Source organism: Hypomesus nipponensis, chromosome 9 (assembly GCF_054491055.1).
Source record: "Hypomesus nipponensis isolate SF chromosome 9, ASM5449105v1, whole genome shotgun sequence".
Classification (NCBI taxonomy): Eukaryota; Metazoa; Chordata; class Actinopteri; order Osmeriformes; family Osmeridae; genus Hypomesus; species Hypomesus nipponensis.
In genome coordinates, this window is record NC_140369.1 from 26,360,726 (window position 1) to 26,387,664 (window position 26,939).

A 26,939-nucleotide genomic window follows, 5' to 3' on the forward strand; every position below is an offset into this window, starting at 1 on the left:
ACACGTTACATGTCGAAGTTCTCGACATTCACTGCTTCTAGCTATAAATTATTTTACAAATTGTGATGGTCAAATTGCATAATGGACCTACCGCTGACAGGCATATCTCTTCTGTCTGATTATGACAACGGCACCTGAATATATCTTGCAGACCTGCAGTACGTCCATCCCCAAAGGTGGCTCCAAAACACCAACACTAATAAAACGCTTATTTATGGCGAAACTCACACTCTATTTACATTTAATCTATTTAGATTTATAACTCCGTTACACCAACCTACAAACATACATATAATATTATTATTAAATAAACCTACATACACATAAATACACACACCACACAATGGTGTACTATATTCTCCTCCACTCACACTTACACACAGTATATTTAAATATACAGTAGCTACACTGATACAAACACATTCACACATATACACAGTGTACATTCTCTATCTTTTGCTCCATCTCTCTCTCCTTCCTATCAAGACTCAGGTTAAGAAAAAGGATCTCAAGTACGAGTCACAACAAGCCTTAACCAGGATCAAATCCTCCCCTCTCTCCTCCTCCCCTTCTCTCCTCCTCACCCCCTGTCTCCTCTACCTTCTCCTCCCCCTCTCCCCTCCTCACCCCCTGTCTCCTCTACCTCCTCCTCCCCCTCTCTCCTCCTCACCCCCTGTCTCCTTTACCTCCTCCCCCTCTTCCTCAAACCTCTGCCTTTCTCCCATCATGTTTGGGCATGCATGCACCCTTACAGAAGAAAGTTCCAGTACTGAGACTCCAAACGGGAACAACCAAGAGTGAGGGTTTAATTTTGTACTTGAATAATATGTACAGAATGTTCAATGAACAGTAACAATACCAACAGCTGTAAGAGCAGTCTTTAATGTTGGGATCAGATGAGTACAAGGCAGCACTCCAGGTGATCAGACTGTCAGCATTACTGTCAGACACACACAGAACCAGATGGAACACAGAGAGGAGGCTGATGGTGAAACCAGACTTTTATAAAGGTCAGTAGAGGTGTTTATTCATATGTTGGAGAGTGAAGATTTACTGTCAGTCCAGGACAGGTTATGATTAAGTCAATTAGCATCCCTACCCTGGTCTGATGTCTTATCCTAATACTGGACATGTGTTTGTTTATCAGCATAGATCCTAGGCTACAATATAACATGATTCCATGTCTGTTAAACATTTGTATTGTGTCTGTAAATGTTATCATAAGCTATTGTGTGTTGGCAACAATGTCAGTCAGTGGTTAAGGACCTCCTACCTGTGCTGATCAACAGGAAGAGGATGTGCTGGGTTATCAGTTATCAGTGTCCAGGGAGGAAACAGACTAGGATGTATGATAACAACACTGTATGTGTCATTAAGGGTTTAAAGAATATTATATTTGTATATCATATTTAGACTACTTTGGTCCTCTATAGACTGAGGAGCTAGTGCTAACAGCTTTTGATTGTGGGTCAAAGAGATGGTTAGCCCATGACAACCCATGATGACACAAACCTTCATTCAATACACCATCTAGTATAAACCTGTTCCATGTGTTCCTCTGTGCATTGGTGAATGTTTCATTTGCCCTGTGCAAGAGTATCCTGAGCATGAGAAATACCCTGATCAGAGACAGGGCAGAGAGAGGAGGGTTCTGGCAGGGCAGGTGATCAGAGACAGGACAGAGAGAGGAGGGTGCTGGCAGGGTAGGTGATCAGAGACAGGGCAGAGAGAGGAGGGTTCTGGCAGGGCAGGTGATCAGAGACAGGACAGAGAGAGGAGGGTTCTGGCAGGGCAGGTGATCAGAGACAGGGCAGAGAGAGGAGGGTTCTGGCAGGGCAGTGATGTAGGCTGCAGGTGAGGGAGGACAAACATCCAGAGTTACAGTACAGAACACAGTACAGTGATAATCATGTGACAGGGTGACAAGTCATGTTTCTGGAATGATTAGGGGGGATTGTACATCAGACTGGCAGAGGTTTTTAAATAATGTGTTTAGATCAGGTCGTATTTACCCATCATTCTTATAAGTCAGGAGACCCACAATTCCACCCAACACCCATCATTTCTACTGGGAGCGTCAAGTGAAACTGCATTTCCTCATCCATGACATGGTTTCTACAGAGCCCTGTAGGAGCACAGGACTGGAATGTAGAAATGGGTCAAACCAGATAGATGAGAATCATTTTGAGTACATCCAGACAGAAGATCGAACTAGCTAGCACTGTCAGCATAGGGTTTAGTTTAGAAACAGGTTTTGTTGCAGAGGTCCTTACAGATAAGGTTTAGTTTATAGCACTGGCAGTGTAGGGTTAAGTTTAGCTTTGTGTGTTTTTGTTGCTCCATTTTACTTTTCTTTGTACACTGCTGAATGATTCATTTGGTATGAAGTGGCATGATTATATTTATAAATGACAGGTCATGTTTCTGGACATAATATGTGTCGTAGTCCATATGACTGTCTACATCGACATATACCTTTAGAACTATACCCAAAGAAAAGGTAAAGTTACGATTTCAAATCCCAAACTAACCCGGTACCCTTTGTCATCATGGGATCCATAACTGCTGGTGCTGCCTGGACTAAACTACAGGTGTTTCCTCATTCATTACATGTATTTCTAGCAGACGCTCTTATCCTGAGCGACTTACAGTACAGGGACATTCCCCCGAGGCAGAGGTGGCACCACAGGGCAAAATCTGGGACATGTCGGGGCCTTTCTTCGGGACCAGTCTATATTTTAATGAACAAGTCAACTTCTGTGTCCTATTTGTATTCTTTGTTAATTGACAATGGATAATTGTCATACAACATAACATACAACATTCAACATTCACATACATTTGAGTAACTTAGTAGACACTTACACACAAGGCATGTAAAATGTATAGTTACAGTACATGATTGTACAGTACATGCCAAATTTATGATTGGATTTTTTTCTCTTTGGGTCACGTATCATCGTTTGAGTCATCATTTCATCTGTAGTGTGGTTTGCACGTTTAAGATTAGCAATACTATTAGTAATACTTAATTAAGTATAGTAGTTCTTGGGGGGCACCACCTCCAGTTAATCCTACGAACAAGCGGGCATGATTGTACGTTTGGGGGTTTTATACTCTAAAGACCAGGGTTATCCATGTGAAGGTGACCTCTCTCATTGGTCAGTAGCTTCCCACCTGGGCGTCGTCCTGGGATCTGCCCAGAGGTGTGAAGTGGCTGATAGCTTTGAGTTCCGTTATCTAAAATGTCCATGGAATTCTTAAACTTCAGAATATAACAATACAACATTCATAAATGGTTTTGTTAGTATGATACAATTATTTTGATATCAAGATTGACTGACTTAACTATACCTGAAGGGAAGTTACACTCAAACATCAATTAAACAACGTTCTAAGTAAATGAGAAAAACACACATTATAACACATCGACTACTGTCATTGAATTGTGAATGTGTACATGAGCCATGTCATCCTTGAGAAAATGTTTATAAATCCACATCCTTGTCTGATACTGAGACCATGTGGCCTGTGTTCCTGACCCCATACTGGGTCAGGACTTTGAGGCTCCTGCTCTGGGAGATAAGGACAAAGGGGGAAAGACCCTTCCCTTGTCGGGGGTAGGAGAAAGGTGTGGATGGTACCATGCTTTGTCTGTTGACTCTCTGCTACATATCTATTTTCTGTGGCAAACAAATGTCATCAGTGAGCTTAAAATACCACCTACTTAGCTAGCTCGCTAGCTAATAATGTCACGTAAGATAGCTTTCTAGTTAACATGTAGTAGCTTAAAATGCATTGGTTGGCTGTAGCTAGGAGATCACTGTGACTGACAGGTGCATTCACTTGTTGCAGTAGGCGTTTGAAATGTAGTCAACAGAGTAAACAGGCTGAAATTTATATTTTTATTAATTGCAAGAAGAAATAAAGTTGCTAAAGTTTTTTGTTTTTAATAGTAGATACATTACATGCGCTCAATACTCCTGAGTTACGCTGAGTTGAAAGTGGTGGGGCGAGGCCTTATCATTTTGAAAAGTAGTGGGGCAGATGCATGCTCACCACACGTGTGCCGGTGGCTCTCCCAGAGGCAAGTAGGGTGGAGTTTACACAGAACACGGAGGTTGGTAACACAGAAGATGTAATTTAGTTATCACTGTTACTAAGTTCACTGTCAGCCACCACACAAGACAGTTTAGTTATCACTGTTACTAAGTTCACTGTCAGCCAACACACAAGACAGTTTAGTTATCACTGTTACTAAGGTTTCTGTCAGCCAACACACAAGACAGTTTAGTTATCACTGTTACTAAGGTAACTGTCAGCCAACACACAAGACTACAAACAACATGTGTGAAGTGTGAAACAAAATGAGTCTGAAAGAAAACAACAATACTGTGTCATGGAAATGGCTTAACGTTTTAATTAAGAAAGGGAGTCAGGTGGCTGAGCAGTTTTGGAAAAGGGCTAGTAATCAGAAGGTTGTTGGTTCAATTCCTGGCTGTACCAAATGACGTTGTGTCCTTGGGCACCTCACCCTACCTGGCTCGGGGGGAATGTCCCTGTAGCCTACTTACTGTAGATCGTTCTGGATAAGAGTGAAACATCTTCTGTCACTTAAAGTCGAGTTTTTAAGAAATGTTTTAACTGTATCTTACTAAGATACACACAATCCACTCTCTCCAGGGATCCACAATGGCCACAAGTAATAAAAAGCAGCTGTTGAAAACTCTGGAGCAGCTCGGGGAAAAGGAGCTGAAGAAGTTTAAATGGTTCCTGCAGAATGAAGTTCCAGATGGGTTTAATCCCATCCCAAAGAACAAGTTGGAGAACGCTGATGAACTGGACGCAGTGGATAAGATGGTGGAGACATATGGACTCAAAGGAGCTCTGAAGATCACTGTGGAGATCCTGAGTGAGATGAACCAACATGATCTTTCTGAGTTGCTGAGTAAGTGTTTTGTAAATTGTATGTTTAGCAATATATGAATAAAAACAACAATGCAGTGATAATGCTGCAAACTCATAAGGTGTTGTGGAATAATATCCAGACATATGTTGTATTCACTGCCAGAGATGCAGTGTAGAGGAGATGTTGCCCTCCTTTCTGTGTTTGCAGTGTTATTCTGCATGTGTATCTATCACTTAGGACTGCAGACACTGTAAGGACGACTGACACCCTTCCCTTAACTAAACAAGGTGACATAATGTTAGTGGTAGTCCAGCACGCTAACACCAACCCCAGTCCACACAGGACAGGAAACCCAGCACAGACACAGGACATGATCCTTACATGTCACCCACAGCTCCACAGAGTGGAACACCTGAGAGGATGAGACAGTGCAGGCCTGACTCTTCCTGTCTTCTCTCTCCTCACAGGTGTCAGTGGTGCTGAGGAGGCTGGTGGGAACACTTCAACTTCCTGTCTTCCTCAGGAAGTCCAGGGTTCCTCCAACACCACTGAGACTGGAGGCCATGCTGCTGCTCCTGGTGGAAACCCCTCAGAGCAAATAGACTGTCATGGTACATAAGAAATGATCATGATAAAATACTGTTATGCTAAATAAGAAATTATAATGATAAGAAATTATCATGATGACAGAGTGTCATGGTACATAAGAAATGATGATAAAATAGTAATTATACTGTAATAGTAAATATGTTGTTGATAATTTAGAAGGTAGAGAACTGAATGATGGATAGAATAAAGTGCATTACATTAGCAATAATTACAATCATCATCAATCATAAAGACACCATACAATGAATGAACTTTTCCCCAATTAATTTAAATCTTGTAATAAAGAGGCTATAATATTAAGCTGCTCATTCATTTTCAAATTGTGATATGTTAATTGTATTTCAATGATATGAATGAATTACAAATGTTTAAATGTTTGAGTTTACATGTGGATGTTTTTTCTTTAGATAAATATGCAGAAAACATCAAAGACAACAAACTCAAACATCAAAGACTTCTCAAGTCTAAGTATGAAGAAATAGTTGATGGGATGAAACAGCATGGTGAGAAGATCTCCCTGGACAGTATCTACACAGAGCTCTACATCACAGAGGCTGGAGGTGGAGAGGTCAATGACCAACATGAAGTACGACAGATTGAGGAAGAATACAGGAAGATTAGAGGGTCAGAGAAAAAAGTTGAATTCAACAACATCTTCAAATCCTCAGATGAACAAGAGAAACTCATTAGAAGAGTTCTGACCAAGGGAATCGCTGGCATTGGCAAAACCTTTTCTTCACACAAGTTCACTCTGGACTGGGCTAACAACAAACAAAACCAAGACATTGATTTCATTTTCCCACTCTCTTTTCGACAACTGAATTTGTTGGAGAAAGACAAGCACAACTTGATTGATGTAATTCAAAAATGCTTCAAAGAAATGGAGAAAGAGTTTCTTACAGCCATTTTCACAAGGGGAGAAGAAAACAAGACAGAACTGAAAGTTCTGTTTATCTTGGATGGTCTTGATGAGTTCCAGATACCCCTCAACTACAAGCAGTACGAGAGCTGTGATGATGTCACAGAGCCAAAGACCATAGATGTGCTGCTGACAAACCTGATCATGAAAGATCTGCTTCCTTCTGCTCTCCTCTGGATAACGTCCCGACCTGTTGCAGCCAATCAGATCCCTTCAGAGTGTGTTGACTTGGTGACGGAGGTACGAGGGTTCAATGATGATCAGAAGGATGAGTACATCATGAAGAGATGCAGTGATGAGATCCTGGCCAGGAGAATCATCTCACACATCAAGACATCAAGGATCCTCTACATCATGTGCCACATACCAGTCGTTGCTTTAATTATTGCAACAGTTTTAAAGACCTGTGGAGAAAAAAAAATGCCCAGGAATCTGACTCAAGTTTACATACACTTCCTGGTTGACCAGGTCAGAAAGATGGATGTGAAGTACAGCAGGAAAGAGGAGACTGATGCACCCTGGGACAAAAATAACATTAAGATGATTCAATCACTGGGGAAACTGGCTTTCACACAACTGGAAAAAGGCAACCTGATTTTCAGAGAGGCAGACCTGAGGAAGTGTGGCATTGATGTTGAAGGAGCTGCAAACTGCTCTGGGATGTGCACAGAAATCTTTTCAGAAGATAAATGGGGTGGTGAGGAGAAGGTGTACTGCTTTGTCCATCTGACCATCCAGGAGCTTTTTGCTGCTCTGCATGTGTTTCTGTCATTCATTAACAACAACAAGAACGTAATGGAAAAACAATTTTACAAGAGAATAACCTTCCTCCAACCGGCTGTCAGATTCTACAAGAGTGCTGTGGACAGGACCTTAGAAAGTGAGAAAGGACACCTGGACCTCTTCCTCCGCTTCCTCCTAGGCCTCTCAATGGAGTCCAATCAGACTCGCTTAACAGGTCTACTGACTCAGACAAGAACCAACACACAGAGCCATGAGAAAACAATCAAGTACATCAAGGAGAAAATAAGAGAGAATCCATCTCCAGAGAGATGCATGAATCTGTTCCACTGTCTGAATGAACTGAATGACCATTCTCTGGTGGAGGAGATCCAACGCTACCTGAGCTCAGGAAGTCTCTCCAGTGAGAAGAAGCTCTCATCTACACAGTGGTCAGCTCTGGTCTTTGTGTTGCTGACTTCAGAAGAGAAGATGGACGTGTTTGACCTGAAGCTATACTCCAGATCAGAGGAAGGTCTTCTGAGACTGCTGCCAGTGGTCAAAGACTCCAAAACTGCTCTGTATGTATAAGGCTTTAAAAAAAAATGATAATATTACAACAGCACATATTGTGATGTAAATTTGATTATTGTATGATCATATCCCACAAACTATGACTCTGATGATGTCTTACATTCTCCTTATGTCATGTAGGCTGAATGACTGTAACCTCTCAGAACGGTGCTGTGAAGCGCTGGCCTCAGCTCTCCCCTCCTCAGATCTGACAGAGCTGGACTTGAGTAACAACAACCTGGGGGATTCAGGCATGAAGCTGCTCTCTGCTGGACTGGGGAATCCACTCTGCAAGCTGGAGACACTGAGGTCTGTATTCATGTTCAACATGACACAACTATATTTATTATCTCACACCACGCACTGAATCACACACTGGTCGTAAGTTTGTGGTCTATTAAAGGTACAAGGGGGCCGGCCAATGAATAGTCAGGGCAGTCAAGGGTCATAATCCACAAGGCAGAATCATTCAGGTACAGGGCAGCAGGCAGGTTCAGAGTCAAGGTGTATCGAGACCAAGAAAAGACAAAGACTTTGAGGAGTCAACACCGGGTCAAGACTAAGACCAAGACTAAGACCAAGACTGGGCGATACCGAGTCAAGTCCAAGACCAAGGCAGGGCGATACCGGGTCAAGACCAGAACACTCAAAACACACAAGCAGTAGGGTTTGACTAGGTACAAAGTTAGATTTGATCTGTAACTGTGTATTTGAACTAAAAATTAGCACTCTTAAAGTAGTGCAGAGTGCCTGACAGTGTGTGTCACTTACGTATGCGTAGCTTACCTTTTTTTAATGTTTTCTTTCTAAATGCCGGTAAAAGTTCTATGAAGGAATAGTCCCAGCCTCATCAGTGAACATCTCTGTCTTTTGGACGTTATTGTAAACTGTTTGTGGTTCAGGTCTGCATACCTGTTCAATATAACACAACCACAGTTTTAATCACACTACGCCCTGAATCACACACCACAGACTGGTTGTGAGTTTGTGGTCTATTAAAGGTACAAGGGGGCCGGACAAAGACTATTCAGGGCAGGCTAGGTTTGTCATCCACAAGCAGAGTCATTCAGGTACAGGGCAGCAGGCAGACTCAGTCAGGCCAGGCAGGATGTAAGGACCAGGGGAACTAAGAGGCAGAAAAGACTAAATCTGGAGGTAGAGAAAAACATGCTGGTACTGTAGGCTTGACAAACAAGAAGAACTGGCCCCAAACAGAAAACACAGGGATAAATGAGGATAGGAGGAGAGATGGGAGACACCTGGAGGGAGTGGAGACAAACATGAGATGGGTGAAACAGACCAGGGTGGGACAGACATATATTTAAGACATACTACTTTATTATATTATTGTAGGCTGACATGGCATTGTGTTTTGTATCTGTCTGCTAGTGTACTGTTGTCCCTGTGCTTGACACACCACTATCCCTGCATCAAGGCTGTGTGTCAGAAATAGCCAGAAAAGTGTGCTGCATGGTATACTGACAGACCTGCTATTGGATGTATTATGTAATACTTTCATGGTGTAATGTACTACTATAGCTCTGGAAAGAATTACAAGACCACTGCACATTTAAGAAGGCCACTGTAAATGTTACCCTTCTGGTCCTCCCTCAAAATGGTCCTTCTACACAAGTGCATAGGCCACTGATAATAACAACAAGATAGCCCCAAAGCATTGCGGGTAGCCAAAAACAAGTACATATTGTGAACAACCAAAAAATAAGTGCTAAAGGGAAGAAACCATAAGAGCATGTAGTTAAGCAAGTTACAATTAAACAACATGAATCTCTAAGTGCAAGTGTACCTGTAGGAAAGCAATAGAAATAGGATGAACTAAAATAGAATACAACAGTTCAAATCAGCTACCACTAACCAACAAGAGCAACAGACTAAGCAAGAGTCATTATGATCCTTGAGGAAACTAGCATTGGGTTCAGCAAACCATTCCTAAGTACCGTTGTCCTCCCGGAACAAGTGCGTCTTGAGCCTTCTCTTGAAGGTGGAGAGACAGTCTGTGTCTCTGAAGGAGGTGGGGAGTTGATTCCACCACTGGGGGGCCAGGCAGGAGAAGAGCTTGTGTTGGGACCGGGCGGTCTTGAGCGGTGGGACCACCAGGCGGTTGTCTGAAGAAGACCGTAGGTGGCGGGTGGGGGTGTAAGGCTGCAGGAGAGACTTGATGTAGTCGGGTGCAGTCCCGTTCACTGCTCGGAAGGTCAGTACCAGGGTCTTGAATCTGATGCGGGCCGTTATGGGTAGCCAGTGGAGGGAGATGAGGAGCGGGGTAATGTGGGAGCGTCTGGGTAGATTGTAGACCAGGCGGGCCGCTGCGTTCTGAATCCTCTGAAGAGGGCGGGTTGCGCATACTGGGAGACCGGCGAGCAGCGAGTGGCAGTAGTCCAACTTGGAGAGGACAAGTGCTTGGACAAGCTGGGTGGAGTGCTCAGACAGGTATCTCCTGATCTTCCGGATGTTGTAGAGGGTGAATCTACACGACCGGGAGACCGCAGCAATGTGGGCCGTGAGGGAGAGCTTGTCATCCATGGTAACCCCAAGATTCCTGGCAGAGGATGAGGGGGTCACCGTCGCAGATCCCAGGGTGATTGAGAGGTCGTGGAAGATGGAGGGTTTGGCCGGGATGATGAGAAGTTCTGTTTTGGCGAGGTTCAGCTGGAGGTGGTGCTCGGTCATCCAGGCGGAGATGTCTGCGAGGCAGGCCTCAATCCTAGCTGAGATCCCCGGATCGGTCGGGGGGAACGACAGGTACAGCTGTGTGTCGTCAGCATAGCAGTGGTAGGAGAAGCCATGGGAGGTGATGATTGGTCCAAGTGAGGTGGTGTACAGAGAGAAGAGGAGGGGTCCAAGGACGGAGCCCTGTGGGACACCAGTGGAGAGCTGGCGAGGGTCTGACAGTTTTCCTCCCCAGGAGACCTGGTAGGATCTTCCCAACAGGTAGGATGAGATCCACTGGAGTGCAGTGCCAGTGATGCCCATTTCAGAAAGTCCGGAGAGCAGGATCTGGTGGTTAACCGCATCAAACGCTGCAGAAAGGTCCAGCAGAATGATGACGGATGACCTTGAAGCCGCTCTGGCAGACTGGAGGGCAGTGGTGACTGAAAGGAGGGCAGTCTCTGTGGAGTGGCCGGTCTTGAAGCCCGATTGGTTGGGGTCAAGCAGGTTGTTCTGAGAGAGAAAGTTAGACAGTTGGTTAGATACAGCACGTTCAATTGTTTTAGAGAAGAAGGGTAACAGTGATACCGGTCTGTAGTTCTGGAGGACGGCAGGGTTAAGGGAGGGTTTTTTGAGTAGAGGGGTAACTCTGGCCTGTTTGAAGGCAGAGGGGAAGGTGCCAGAGGTAAAAGAGGAGTTTAGGACATGGAGCAGAAAAGTAATGATAGAGGGGGAGATGGTTTGAAAGAGAGGGGAGGGGACAGGATCAAGGGGACAGGAGGTGGGGCGATGAGAGAGAATGAGGTCAGAGAGCTCTGACTCGGACAGGGGAGATGCCGAGAGGGGCAGAAAATACAAATGATAATACATAAAAACGGACAGTTAGCGTTTAAAATTAAGAAAAACAAGCTTCTATACAACACTAAAAATGAACACATCGCTAACTACCTTAGCCGCTAGCCGACCGGAACACCACATTAAACTACTTACCCTTATAGTTGTGCAGATAACTGGATATGTACAGTTTGAATCCCTTGTCCCGCAGCTTGTTGGAGCAGGGGGAAAAGCATTTACGATGCGATGTACGTCACTGACGCTTATTTTAGGCAGGTCTTGGAGACATCTACTAAAGCTGAGCATTTTGGAAACTCGGGTGATGGTCTCCAGTAAACCGGAAACTGATTTACCGATGTTTGGCTACAGCGGAAGTTCGTCAGTACGATTGTGCACAGAGCCTATTGGGCTAGTAATCTGAAGGTTGCTCATTTGATTCCCGGCCGTGCCAAATGATGTTGTGTCCTTGTGCAAGGCACTTCACCCTACTTTCCTCTGGGGAAATGTCCCTGTACTTACTATAAGTCGCTCTGGATAAGAGCGTCTGCTAAAATGACTAAATGTAAAATGTAAATGTAAATAATTGTATACAGAATAAAAGGTTAAGTCTTCAATTTTTCCGACACCACTTCTCCAGAGGTGGTCGGTGACAGAGAGAGGTGCAGACCATAAGCAAAGCATAATCATGCATCAAGAGTAGAGATGACCAGTGAGTTTCTGATTGAGAAGGATAAGTCAGATGTGTCGCAAACACTTCCATTGAATCCTGGCAAAAAAGCAAGGTTTGCTCGTGCGTGAGGGTTTTATAATCTTTGCAAAAGGGGGTATCCTTTCGAAGGTGAACTCTTTGATTCAGTTACTCCCCATTATCATCCAGAGATTCGCATATAGGTGTTAAACTGGTTGGTAACTTGAGTTATTTAAAATGTCCATGTATTGCTTATACTTCCAAATATCACAATACAACATTAATAAAGGGTTTAGTTTGTAGATTGAAATCATTTTTATATCAATATTGACTGATTTATCATAACAGGAAAGGAAGTTACATTAAAAACATCAAATTACATCAACACAGCATTAAAGGGAAAGCATACATTGACACACACAAATTCCAATAATCCTTCTAGTGTCCACAAACAGTACTGTCTTTGAGAGATGTTTGTAAATCCATTAAATGTCTGTTTTGGATCAATCCTTTGTTTAATCCAACGTTCTCTGGAGTAGGGAGAGGTTGAGGAAGGTGGGCCGTTTGGCTGGCTCTTCTCCCTGCCTGGGGGAAGGAGACACCAGGTCTGGGATCAGCCCTTTGAGGCTCATACAATGCAGTCAGTCGTCGTGATGTCGTCAGCGCTGTGTCTTACCGAGGTGATCAGAAATGGCTGTGTTGGTGGTCTGACTCTCTGCTACAACACCTAGACAGTGCCAGCCTCCCTGATTGAAACATGAAGTCTGTTCCAGAGGAGAGAAGCTCTATATGAGAACACTTTGTCCCCCTGTTGTTTTCAGCTTGCAACAGTAACTCACCTCAACACCTATAGGAAATGATTAGACTGATATTCTTTATTTCTACCTCTAGAAGATAGTAGTGTTTGTAATCCATATCATGATTACCTTCTACAGGCTGTCAGGCTGTCACATCTCAGAGGAAGGCTGTGCTTCTCTGAGCTCAGCTCTGAAGTCAGCCTCCTTCCTGAGACAACTGGAGCTCAGTAACAATGATCTGAAGGATGCCGGCATGAAGCTGCTCTCTGCTGGACTGGGGAATCCACTCTGCAAACTAGAGACACTGAGGTCTGTATTTATGTTCTACATGAGACAATAGTAAAGGGGGGAAGTGGGAGTTCCACCCAAAAAGGTGGGAGGATACGTGTAACGTGCGCCTAATAATATTTTTTGCGGTATTTACAAAGACCGCCAGTAAGAGTGCGCCTCTATTCTGCGGGGGAAATTCTCTGCCTCTTAAACGCAGGTGTAAACCAGGAGCGGGTTTTCCTGTGTGTACCAATGTACCTTATTCAATGACAGCAGTGATCCGAGCAAGGCGAAGACATAGGCCAATTTTTTGGGGGGGAGTGTGGATGTTTGTATGCTTCATGTTTTGGTTACCCACAATGTTTTTGGGGCTATCTCGTGGTTTATGATCATTGACCAAAGCCCTTTTGTAAAGCTCTATCTTGGAAGTCGCTTTGGATAAAAGCGTCTGCTAAATGAATACATGTAAATGTTCTGCCCTGTAATATGTTCAGGTTTGCTGTTACTTCATGCACGTCACTACATTTAAGCTTGCGCTTTCTTTTTCCCGTAGGAAGATCCATGATAGAAATATGCGAGCCCATTGTTCTTTTAGAGACGCGCAAATTACGTTTGAGGGCGGAGTATGCACTGATTGCCTGATGGGTGTCAGGTTTGATAAATACTACGCAAAATGAGGAAGCATAGCGGGCGCTATTATTCAACTCGCAAAAACAGACGCAGCGTAAACTGCACCATTGTTAGTAGATGAGGCCCTGAGTAATCTAAATCAGTAGCACACATAATATAACTTTCCCATTGTGGACGTTTGTGTTTTTGTGGTTGTTGTGATGTTAATTATTTTTAACATTTTACAAATGTTGGGGTCACTAGGAAAAGTAAGACATTTGAAGTTGGAAACGATTTGGGGGTTTTCTCTGCTGTTAAATAAAACTACAGTCATCTTTGACCCTTATGACACAAGGGTTAAGATATACTATTCATCATATTATTGTACATTTAAGGGTCAGGGAGACGCGCACAAAGTACACACCAAACGAATGCAGGATACCTGCTGCAGCCATTCAGCATGTGTACATGAACTTAGAGTGAAGTATATTTCAGCCTTAAGTGTCAGGTGCAACGTTGGAAGTTGAGCACACTTGTATTGGTCATTTGCACAGACCATAAAAGGTAACATTGAATTCCTTTAGGTGGGTCTTCCTACATGTAGCATAACATTAAAGCAAAAAGAGAACAGAATGCAGACAAGAATGTTACAACTTTAAACTAGAATATATAAACGACCGGTCAAACGAACACCCCCATTTTTACAATTTGTATTGAAATTTAAGTAGTTCAAGTCCAGTGAATAACCTGAAATGGTACAAAGGTAAGTGGTAAACTGCCAGAGGTATAAAAAAAATAGTTTAGGTTTCTCAATTAACAAAGGAAGACAGACAGACCATTATAACCCTTAAAAGTGTAGGTCTTTACTTTAGATAGAAATTGCCAAGAAAGCCAAGGTGTCAGTGAGTACAGTTTCCGACACCATCAAAAGGCACCTGGAAACTGGAGGAAACTGACAGGAAGAGGTCTGGCAGACCCAAAGCCACAACAGAATCAGAAGACAAGTTTCAGAAAGTGAACAGCTTGCGTGATAGGCGGCTCACAGGACAACAGCTTCAAGCACAGATTAACATGGGTCAAAGTAAGCGAGTCTCAGTTGATGGTTGAAATGCTGCAAAATGCTATGGTAGCAGTTTTGGTTCATGGTGCCACTCACTCTGTGGAAGTGGCTGACTCTGGATCCAGCAAAAGAGCCCCCAAACCATCACTTTCAACCATGTGAAAATAAAATGTGCAAATGGATGTTGAACACAGATAATCAGAGTTCCAACTCATTGCTCTTGATGTAACCCCTAGACCAGGGGTGTCAAACTCATTTTCACCAAGGGCCACATCAGCATTATGGTTGCCCTCAAAGGGCCAGTTGTAACTACGATGTAATGTCAGTAACGATTTTTAGTTCAGCTCTCTCTTGGAAGTCGCTTTGGATAAAAGCGTCTGCTAAATGAATAAATGTAAATGTAAATGTAGTTGTAGCTGTTGTGAACACAGGGCGTGTTCTGCTGTAATTGCAGTCCGCCTTTTAATTCTTGGACAATCTGCTGTTTTTCTTGGAGGATACATTTTGCATATTTATCTCTGTGTTTGGTGTCAAAATGCTGGCGGAGATTGTACTCTTTAACGACCGACATCGCCTTATAACACAAAATGCATACCGGTTTTCTCCTTGAAGCACAAACATTCGCTTTCCCATCTTTATTGAAACTGCCTTCCATCCAGGGCCGGATGCAGCCTGCTTTGACTGGGGGTGCAGTTACAATTTTGGGGGGGTATCATGATTATGGAAGGGGATCATATTTTTTATATTGATAGGCCTACCATTTTTTAGACTGCTTATCGATCCGAGTGTTAACCAGGCACGGAGCCAGGCGTTGTAAACATTGGGGATTAGCCCAAATTTAAGACGTATTCTGGGTTTGTTGTGATGCTAGATAGGGACTTCCACACTTTATGCAAGCACGCATAGCGCGACAGCGCCATTTTTTGCCCTTCATTTGAACGCAGAATAGCTTTTTGAACTTTATGCAAAATAAACATAAATAAAGCAGTTTTCCAATTGATAAAACCTTGTCTAGTGAAGGTGATGTCTTCATCATTTCTGGCTCCAAATTGTCGACAGGAGAAGCAAAAACACGCTAGCTTGGCTGAGTACACCAAGTTCGAGAGCAATACCAACTTGGGTTGAATGCCCGGGGACCTTGGCTGAAAATGCGCATGGGGTAGCCTACGTTTGCAGAACCGGCTGCATTGGAGTGCTGTCATTCAAACCATGCTTGCCTTAACCCTGTTAAACTTTGCGTTTAACATTGATGTGCATACACTGCTTTCTAGAGGCGGGATGTTGTCACTTTGCCGTAACATAATTGAAATGCATTGTGAGAGATGTAGTTTATGGTCAATCCAGACTTATTTCAATACACCATTTAATCTTCCGCGGGCCACATAAAATGACTTGGCGGGCCACATTTGGCCCGCGGGCCTTGAGTTTGACCTAGACAGTGCCAGCCTCCCTGATTAAAACATGAAGTCTGTTCCAGAGGAGAGAAGCTCTATATGAGAACACCTTGTCCACCTGTTGTTTTCATCTTGCAACAGTAACTCACCACAACACCCAAAGGAAATGATCAGACTGATATTCTTTATTTCTACCTCTAGAGGGTAATAGTGTGTGTGATCCCTCGCTAATGATTACCTTCTACAGGCTGTCAGGCTGTCACATCAAAGAGGAAGGCTGTGCTTCTCTGAGCTCAGTGCTGAAGTCAGCCTCCTTCCTGAGACAACTGGAGCTAAGTAACAATGATCTGAAGGATGCCGGCATGAAGCTGCTCTCTGCTGGACTGGGGAATCCACTCTGCAAACTGGAGACACTGAGGTCTGTATTTATGTTCTACACAAGACATTAGTAAAGTTATAATCACAATGCCCCCCTATTTTGACGATCCGAAACGCAAGTATCAAAACGCAAAGCGCAAGTAACTTTGTGGGCGTGACTTCAGCATGGTTGTTATTTTGCCGACGGGATAAATGACTTTGCGCCTATCGCAAATCTAAAAAGGGTTGGTCTGAAGTAGCTACATTACTAATGGGTGTGGTTTGGGCGTAACGTGCAATAAACCAATCAGAGCATCATCTCACATTCCCTTTAAGAGCAGCGCTTGTTCCATGGCGAATTGCTATTATAACGGCGGATTTACAGGCGCACGCCAGCGGTTCACAGCCGAGGAGACCGACGTTCTCGTCAGGGCCGTAAAAGATAGAGAAGTGACATTGTATGGGAAAGGCAGAGCAGTTTTCTCATTGCAGTAAGTTGCCCACTCATGCTGCTCATTCGAATTATTATTATTATTATTTTTACATATATGTAATTTTTTTAAATTTTTAAATTGTTTAGTTCTTAGAATTAGTTTAACTAATGTACTTTTGTACTTAATTTATACCTGTATATGTTTATTGTTTGCACCTTCCTGCCACAGTAAATCGCGTATTTTTGTAACATAGGCTACATGGCGAATAAACCGAATTCTGATTCTGATGGGCATGGGAGAAGAAACCTAACCAAATTAGCTTCGGTTAAACAGTCATGGGAGAAAATTGCCACCATTGTTACAAATCAAGTTCACATACATAGAAATTTCTTATGAAAATCTTTTTATAATCATTGAAGAAATGAAACACGCCATAAATCAAAACAATGTAACGTAGCTTCGCAGAAAGAAGACCCTGGCCTCACCAGCAGTGCGCACGGACCAAGCTTGCGCCCTTAAAATAGCATCTGAATAATGCGCCATTGACTTTAGACCACGTTGTTCCTGGTCAATAGCGGAATTGTTTTTCGGAAACTTCAAGATAGCACCAGGGAACTTTTGCGCCGGAACATGCCTCCTTTTTCGCTGAACCGCCCACGGGAACGCAAAGTCATTACGACGTGCGTCGAGTGAAAACTAGAAATGACACTTGCGTCTTGACTAAGTCAATTGCGCTGGGTGCAAGATAGGGCCCATGTGTTTGTATAGTTGATTTAGACAACAGAGTTGCACTCATGGCTTCATCAAAGAGAGAACTGGAGGAACTGTCATCTGCAGCACCTTTAAAGACTCTGTAATCTAAATTAGTAGCACACATAATATCACTTTGTTGTGTAATGTTAATTGTTTTTGACATCTTACGAATGTTGGGGTCACTAGGAAAAGTATGACATTTGAAGTTGCCGGAAAAAAACGATTTGGAGGTTTTCTCTGCTGTTAAATATAATAACAGCGCGCTTTTCGGCGCGCCTCCCACTTTTTTCACGTCAGTTTGGGTGACTTGCGTGAATCGCGCAGATCCTAAGAGTTTTTTTTTTAAGGGGGGGTGGGCGGGGGGGTCTGATTATAATTGCACCAACAGTAATTCTGGATTGCCTCCACCCAACAAGTAAATAGGAAATAAGCAAATCAGCAGTAGCCTATAGAACCACCAGTGTTTCTTCTTGCTGCGTATCTTTTACTGTCTGCGGTGGGTACTCAATAAACGGACTCTGGTCCGGATCCGGACCGCAATACCTAGACGCAATTCATTGGTGCGTGATTTTGTGCTATAGCCTATATTTTTTTCCTAATAGATGTACTTTATATCTTCCGTGTCCAATCTAAAGCTATAATCAGGAGCTGTAATAACTGTAATCACCATGACAACTCACTCACTCAACGTTGGCCGCAACCTCTGTGGGTAACGCAGGTTGTGTATGTCATTCGCAACCACGCAGGCTAATCAATTTGCTAACGGTAGCTAGCCTACCTGTTTCTTCCTTAGCAAAAATCATTGCGTGACAAAACCCAACGAAAAGTTGATTCAGAAAATCACAAATTTCTGATAGAATGGACTGACAAGTATGCATTTGTGTTGCCGGTGGGGAGCACACAACCGATGTGTTTAATCTGCCTCTCAAAAGTAAGACCCTACAGGCCTTGTCCTCCATTGATCTTGTGGTGAGGGGCCATTCCCAGGCTGTTACTCAGCTGAAGGAGTTGGCTAGGATCATCAACATTTAGTGCCCTTAGAGGTGGCCAGGAAGAAGAGGAAGAAGGAGTAAAACCAGAAGAAGTGCTATATAATTTAAGAGTTTATGTCTCGGAATAAAAAATGAAATTGAATATTACAAATTAGTGTCGGTGTATTTTGATCTTCAGAATGTAATTTTACTCTGTGCATATAGGGGTGGGCCAGGGATGTCAGGGGGTTAGTGGCAATGTAGGTATATGGATATTTGCCACAAGGCGAGGGCTTCAATTACCTCTCTCTTTTTTGACCATACGTGTTTGCATCCCTGTGAACTTCAGATTTTCCATCTACGTCAATCATACCAGTGCAGATGACGACAATGTAGCGGGGATAGCGGCCAGGGTTTGTGGATTACAAAAACACCTTTTCAGTTTGAAGCTCAAGTTCCAATAAAAGGGCAGTCTCACTTAATGTGAGACGGCACTTGTAAAATGTAGATTGACATACCAGGTTTCCCAATGTCCTTGGTGGTCTGTTCTCTGGTCTGGTGAGAACTGTGTGCCTTCCCTCTACCTGTGCCCCTTCCTGTCACCTGTGTCCCTAAATATAGAACCCTGTGCCTTCAATGACTGCCACCCAGTGTCCAAAATATACTGACAGTTCTATCTAACCAAAATAATATGACATGCCAACAAGAAACACAAATGGCTCCTACAGTTATGAAAGTGGAAGAGAGATGCTGTCTATACTGCCGGAAAGCTAAAGGAGAACTACAGCTTAATTACAGTTTAAACATGAACTCACACAGGGAGACTTATTAGTTGATTTGGTCACTACCTCAGTATACAGAGGAATGGACATTTTTATTTTATTTATTTACATGTATTAATTGTAAAGTGGTATGTTCACGTTTAACTTTGCTACCCATCAAAAATCTGGTATAATAGACAATCCCAACCAAGAGACCAGTAGTGATGTGTCGTTCGTGAAAGATTCCTTCATATTAAACGAATCTATAGAATGACTCAGGAGTAACTAGTAGTCTCAGTGAGTGATTCGTTCATCTTCTCTGACTCAGGAGTAACTAGTAGTCTCAGTGAGTGATTCGTTCATCTTCTCATGGCAGCACATCTGGACTGTTTCATTGGCTCAGTAGAGGAAACAGAAAGGATTCGTTCACCTCATTCACTTTCACGTGACTGCTCGGTTTAGCATAGAAGACGTGAATGATTGGAGTGATAATTACAGATTTTGTTATTTTTTACCTTACTAACAGTAGTGCAGTATAATTGTTTGCCGTGATAATTAAATGCCAGTGGGATAATAAGTGACCATTTCAAATCAAATGCAAACTGTCATGACGTATTTTATTTAATGCGGGAATTTTTCTTTTGAATATATTATCTGCCACATAAATGTGCAGTTCCCTTCCCTATAGCATACTCTAATTATCTTGGCTGGTTTAGATGCACTGATTTATTCCTTTGGAATAGGATAACTGTTTAAAATAGTGGACATATTCAGGCCAGGGAATTGGCTAATTGATTGAGTTATTGAACTGATTGAATTGTTGAGCAAACTTGCTTGTTCTTTATCCTTGATTTTCTATTATCATCCCAACATTCCCAATACATAAACCATGTTGTACAAATATATAGATGAATTGTCTGTCACATGGCTCTTCTTCCATTGGCTCCCTTACAGAGATCCTGCCTGCGTGTGTCTTGAAGTGGCCCTGCTTAGGCTAACTAAATGAAATGCTCAGATAAGATAAGGATATTCCTGTTTGCCTAAGCCTGGACCTTGCCTATAGTTCACCTGGGGGGTTGGCCTCTCTCTACACAAATGGAATGCTAAACACAGTATCATTCTCATACACATACAGGATAAAGAGTTACATCTTCAACTTCTCTGATATCAGATTACGTGGGTCACTCTGTCTAATGAGGGGAGGTGCAGCTATGACAGCACCTGCCAAATGAACCCCTCTGTGCTGACTCACTCTGGAGGCCCAGATGGATTCCGTCACTATATTGATCCTCTTTCTACAGGCTGTCAGGCTGTCTGGTCACAGAGGAAGGCTGTGCTTCTCTGGCCTCAGCTCTGAGGTCCAACCCCTTCCACCTGAGGGAACTGGACCTGAGCTACAATCATCCAGGAGAAAAAGGATTGAAGCTGCTCTCTGCTGGACTGGAGGATCCACACTGCAGACTGGAGAAACTCAAGTAAGTAGATGTTTGTTTTTTATACACCTCTTTCTGTAATGTTGCTTAACACTGAACATACATCAAACTGCAAATATGGACTTTTTGACAGGTCTGCAAACGCCTTTGTAAGCAGAGATTTGTTCAAACGTTTGTTGACCGAGACCGTAGGTCGAGGTCCTTTAACAAATCGTGGCGGTGTTGATTCTGTGGCGCACCACCACAAATGAGTCGATGTGTGGGAAACACTGATGTGTCTATTGGCAAAGTGTCTATTTTCATTTCATTTTCAGCTGCTATTAAGTGTGTTTTGTGCCCATAGGATTGTTCCACTTCTTCACCTGTAGTAAGAGCTGTGGTTAAATGTAAAATTAATATACTGCATCAGTGTTTCCCACAGTTTAGAAAGCCGTTTGTCAGGGGTTGCCTCGATTCTGACCAGTGGGGAAGGGGGGTTCAAAATAATTCCTTCATTAATGATTCGTTACACATAACTTTATTATATTAAATGATTCACACCTTCACAAAATCCACACGCCCATTCAAGTCCTATCTGCCAGAAACCAAAGACTAGAAATGAGATCCCTTGTCCTGAGACCTGCTTTCTTACCTGCCTGTTTCTACATCTGTCTGTCCACCTCACCTGTTGCTTCAGCTAGCTCTCTCACAGCAGCATGTTAGATGCTGTCCTCCTCTCCTACTCTTTCTTCAATGACCTAACAAATCTCTCTCTTTCTCTCTCTTACCCTGTCTTTCTGCAGCACTGGTTGAAGCCTGACAATATTGTAAACAAATACTGCATATATGGGGGGTCAGATGGCTGAGTGGTTAAGGGAGTCGGGCTATTAATCAGAAGGTTGTTGGTTCGATTCCTGGCCGTGCCAAATGAAGTTGTGTCCTTGGGCAAGGCACTTCATCCTACTTGCCTTGAGGAGTATGTCCCTGTACTTACTGTAAGTCGCTCTGGATAAGAGCGTCTGCTAAATGACTAAATGTAAATGTATATGCAGGTAGCAACGCTGGTGCTAAATAACTATTAAGCTGTGTGCTTGTTTTGGCTACCCGCAATGCTTTGGGGCTATCTTGTTGTTATTATCAGTGACCTATGCACTTTGTAAAGCTCTCTCTTGGAAGTCGCTTTGGATAAAAGCGGCTGCTAAATGAATACATGTAAATGTAATGTAAATGTAAGCTGGTCGGCTCCATGACAACGTGTAAGTAGGGCTTAGACTGCTCACCTACAGAACGAAGGGGAACCCACTTGTCTAGCAGATTAAGACATGTTTGTAGTTACATGGGGAAAAGTAGCCTCAACTGTCGTAAACTTTTAGCTACGGTACTAATGCTGAAGGCTCGCTGATATTGCTGTCTGTCTTACTAGAACGGCGTATCTATGTGTTGTTGCTAACGTGTGCTGACGTTGCGACATTGTGACTGTGTGTGTGTGTGTGTATGTGAGAGACACGCGTGAGTGACAAAAATACGGAGGGAGAGCAGGGAAAGGAAATGCAGCTGAACGAATACGCTGCGTGTTTTAAATAGCGTAATTAAAAATAATAATAATAACGAAACGCAATATGTGGCGGCCGGTGTTGATTCTGTGGTGCACCGCCACAAATTACTCGATGTGTGGGAAACACTGCTGCATTTAAATGTACCAATTGCCTCTCTTTTGCTGTTGCAGTTGTTTTTTTGCTTTCTGAAAATGTCTTCATACTCGCCTACACGCATGATAATTTAATTCCAGTGAATTCAAATTACTTTGAATTCACTGGAACTAACTCAGATCAGATCAGCTGTTCTGGAAGCGATAACTCTGAGCTTCCCATCTCAGGGTTCATCAAGTCAGAGTTCAGGGTTAGGCTCAGAGTTTGTTAAACCTGCTTTCTGGAATACACCTCTGATGATAAAAGAGAAACAACATGTTTACTTAGAAAGTCAGTTGCAAGTCACTTATCAACAGGTGAAGTGTATTTTCATCATTCCTCTGCTTATCCCTGCAGTGTGGATCATGGTGGAGAGTGCTGGATCAAACCTGGCCTTAGGAAATGTGAGTATTGACAGCTACTTGGTTCTAGTACACAAAGTCATACATGGACAATACCATTAGTGACTTGGACACTGTCAAAAATGGACACACACACACTGTAAACACTACTTTTAGAAGCAATAATTTAACACACTTAGCCACATCAATATCCGATATTACTGAAAGATCGGATATCGGCCCAGATATTGAAAAAATAGCTGGATCGGGAAGCTGAAAAAATGTACAGATCCACTGGCCGATCCATCCTTTATTTCACAGCATATTCTATGTCATTTTTCAGCAGCATGAGTTAACCGAACCTTTAGATGCTTGAGTTCTAAATATTTCCAACGGTCCCCACGGCAAGCATAATACTCGTAGCAATGCTACTAGCATGCTAGTGTTACCTGTTAGCCTTCTCATTAGTACATATTGAAGCCATACAGCGTTTGTCGCATAGTTTTTGTCTATCGGAAAATATTCAGTTGGAATTTAAGAAATCGCATATGCGACGTGAAACCCGTACTCGAACGATCACATATGTGAGACGCTACTCCTTCACAGGTTAACGGGTTAATCTACACTGTGGATTCTACAGTGTAGTAGAGTCGTTGAGCTGCAGGAATTCGGCTTGTTCCAAGCAGTGTGCTTTTGGATGTGCTTGATTAAATTGGTACTATTGTACTTTGCAGTACTACCACCACCCCACAAAACATTTACTTTGTAGACATTGCTAACAGCCGACAAGCTAGTTGGCATGGCAAACGTGAAATATCTCCACACAGCCAACTCATTGGCTCGCTCCATGTTGCTTTTAAGTTTATCTGTCCACTGGTTGTACACAAGCTGTACACCGCATGTTGCAATGCTTCAATTTAAATTTCCATGGTTCAAACACCAGCAACCAGTGAAAACAAATAAGAATTCAAACATTATTTTTACCATTTTGTTTGGTAATTGTTTGATTACTATTGTATGTTTGACCTGTACACTATTTTGTTTCTACTGCTAAATTGTATTTATTTTCATACATGTAATTACATTCTATTTTCGCATTTTGAATGCACAATAGTTTTTTAAATGACAACTAATAAGAAATCAGTACATTACATCTGTTATTTTGTCTTCATTAGTAAAGTCTGGTGCCTTTAGTCTCTTCCACATGGTGGAAGGAAGGTGGGAGGTATACATCTGTATCGGATCTGTATCAACAGATACACAAAGCCCAGGCATTGGTGTCAGTATCGGGACTGAAGTCTGATGGGTGCATCCCTAGTACATCTGTGTGTGCTATGTGTGCACATCAATACCCCTCCAGTCCTGCCTTCCTCTCCTCGTCCCCTTCTTTCCCCTCACATCTCCTTTCTTCTCCTTTCATCTCCTCTTCTCCCCTCCCCTGTCTCCTCCACCCCTCTTTTCATCCCCTCTCCACCTTCCCTCCTTCTCCTCTCCCCCTGTGAATGATGATGATCAGTAATATATTGTGTCTTGGTCTCCCCCATCAGATGCCTGTGAGCTCAAACTGGACCCAAACACAGCATACAGAAACCTCTCTCTGTCTGAGGAGAACAGAAAGGTGACATGGAGGAGAGAGCAGCAGCCGTATCCTGATCACCCAGAGAGATTTGAGTACCATCCACAGGTGCTGTGTAGAGATGGTCTGTCTGGGCGCTGTTACTGGGAGGCAGAGTGGAGTGGAGGAGGGGTTTCTATAGCAGTGACATATAAAGGAATCAGCAGGAGAGGACAGGGTTATGACTATTTGCTTGGACACAATAACAAGTCCTGGAGTCTGTACTGTGGTAATAACAGTTACTATGCCAGGCACAATAAGAAGAACACTGCCATACCTGCCCCCCCTCCAGCTCCCACAGAGTAGGAGTGTATCTGGACTGGCCGGCCGGCACTCTGTCCTTCTACACAGTCTCCTCTGACACACTGACCCACCTGCACACATTCCACAGCACATTCACTGAGCCCCTCTATCCTGGGTTCTATGTTCATTATGACACCTCAGTGTCCCTGTGTCACGTAGAATAGCCCACACACACTCTCACACACTGTGCTCACATAGATGTCAATGAAGATTGAACTGTATACAGTTGGAATTGATATCCTAGAGTGTTTGTAAATATTGGTGTGTGTAGAATGTTTTGTTTTAATTGTTGACAAACAACAATCCTGTCTTTGATCTCAGTCCCACTGAATGTGATGAACTAAATAGTGTCTTACTGACTAAATAAGAAATAAAGATGTTTTACATAGGATGATAGAAGACAAGCTGTGTGTTTGTTAGTGACCCAGTAGACCTAGACACACACACACACACATACACACACATGGACACACACATGAACACACACACACACATGCATGCATACATACACTGTAAACACTACATTTAGGACCAGTAATATGACTGGGCTATCAGAGCAGGAGGGAAGGAGGGAGGTTTTAATCGTTGACAAACAACAATCCTGTCTTTGTTCTCAGTCCCACACCTTAAATACATTTTGGGCTTATGTATGTAAAATGAATGTGTTTTCATAGTGGTTAAACTGTAAGCTCACTTTCCGGAGTTCCAGCTTGGACTGCAGCAGGCTCTTTGTTGTTCCGCCGCTCTGTTTACCTGCGAGACGGAGGAAGAAGAAACCAGGCCAACTTGCTGGAGTCCTCGTTCGAACTCTGAAACGGAGCTTCTAACCTGCTTTTCCAACCATCCTACTCGCTAACGTTCAGGTTAACTTTCTTTGGGCCATGGATGTAGCGGTACTAGCATCTCACTGCTCTCCTGTCCTTGAGCTATTAACTGTAAAAATCAGACCCTTCTACCTACCTAGTGTTTTTTTATTGCCATAACAACCGTGAGCTAATCTGGAGTTAACCTTAGCTAACATGCTAGTTACCGACTGGAAAAAAAAAAGAAGAAAGAAAAACCCTTTATTTCAGAATTGTCTTCCAAATTAAACAAGGTTGCTCAACTTGTAATTTTGGCAATTCGTAGCATTTCATTACTACATGTTAGTCTGTAACATGAAGGCAAAACTGATTCAAACATTAAAACCATATATTCTCTGAAAGCTTATACCTTCAGGATGTTATCTAATGAGACAAGAGACACGTCCTTCTCTCCATATTAGTATTGCTGCCCATGCATAATAAATTCGGTATTGGTAAATGGAGTATATGGCTGATGCTTTTTTGGGCTGTGCAATTTAGGGAAACGGATTCAACCACCTAACCCATGTATTTTCTGAAAGCTTACATCCTAAGGATGTGATCTGTGGAAAAGACTACAGGTTTGAACACACATTTGACCATTTCTGAACAGTCCAGTCATGCTTTAGGGAGATGCATACAATCTACATTAAGCTTATGTCAATTATCAATATGAAAGAATGCTCAATGCATCTCCATGTCTCTTGATATAGGTGGTAGAGAGTGAGTCAGAGGTAGGGGCAGCATGCAGGGGCAGTGGAGACAGCTCTGTTGCTGAGGTGAGTGCTGAAAGGTGACAGGGAGTTGAAGATGTCCCATTGCTTATTGGGAAGTTTAGTTTTCAAAATATTTAAATGTCCAGCCCCTCAGTATATGTATAACAGCTATGGTAGTAATAGTAGTGGTAAATGCACCAGAATGCGGGAAATTGCATCTACATCTTAAAAAAAATCCCCCAGACCCCCCGCAAAATGTGTCCCCCCCCACTTAGAAAATGCTGCTGACGCCCATGAGTTCACCTCACCATGGCAGAAATTAGGTAGAAATGGTCCGATGTAAAACTTGAAATGAAGAAACGAGTGGTGGCACATCGTAACAGCATGGCAGCTATAGGGTTAGCGTGACATGCATTTCCTGCGTGATTTTGTCGTTCGTTTGACATCCTCAAGTTTAACAGAAGTTATTAGGTGGTGGCGGAATAAACAGTAGGCTATATAGCTTTTCTCGTTTTGGGATTTGGCATTTTGATGTGATCATCCACATTAATGATCAAACTTTTATTTTTATGTTTTTTGAATAGTCAACGTCATAGACGTATGGCAGTAACTGTAGTGGAAACTATTTTGTAATGTTTGGTGAGTCTCTGCACTTTTCAGTTAGAATTCACCATGTTACAGAGCCAGACAAGACTTC

General features: G+C 42.9%; 1 protein-coding gene across 1 annotated transcript; it reads left to right on the top strand.

Annotated features, from left to right (window-relative positions):
* The first annotated feature begins 753 nt into the window (after positions 1-753).
* Positions 754-25,532, top strand: LOC146274030 (NACHT, LRR and PYD domains-containing protein 3-like). The gene is given in 11 exon segments (XM_084704039.1): positions 754-1,010; positions 4,684-4,948; positions 5,377-5,520; positions 5,926-7,738; positions 7,872-8,039; positions 12,855-13,029; positions 20,497-20,528; positions 20,627-20,800; positions 22,783-22,829; positions 24,314-24,663; positions 24,666-25,532. Coding segments are annotated over 10 exon segments (3,342 nt in total). The 5' UTR covers positions 754-1,010; positions 4,684-4,692; the 3' UTR covers positions 24,849-25,532.
* Positions 25,533-26,939: the final 1,407 nt, after the last annotated feature.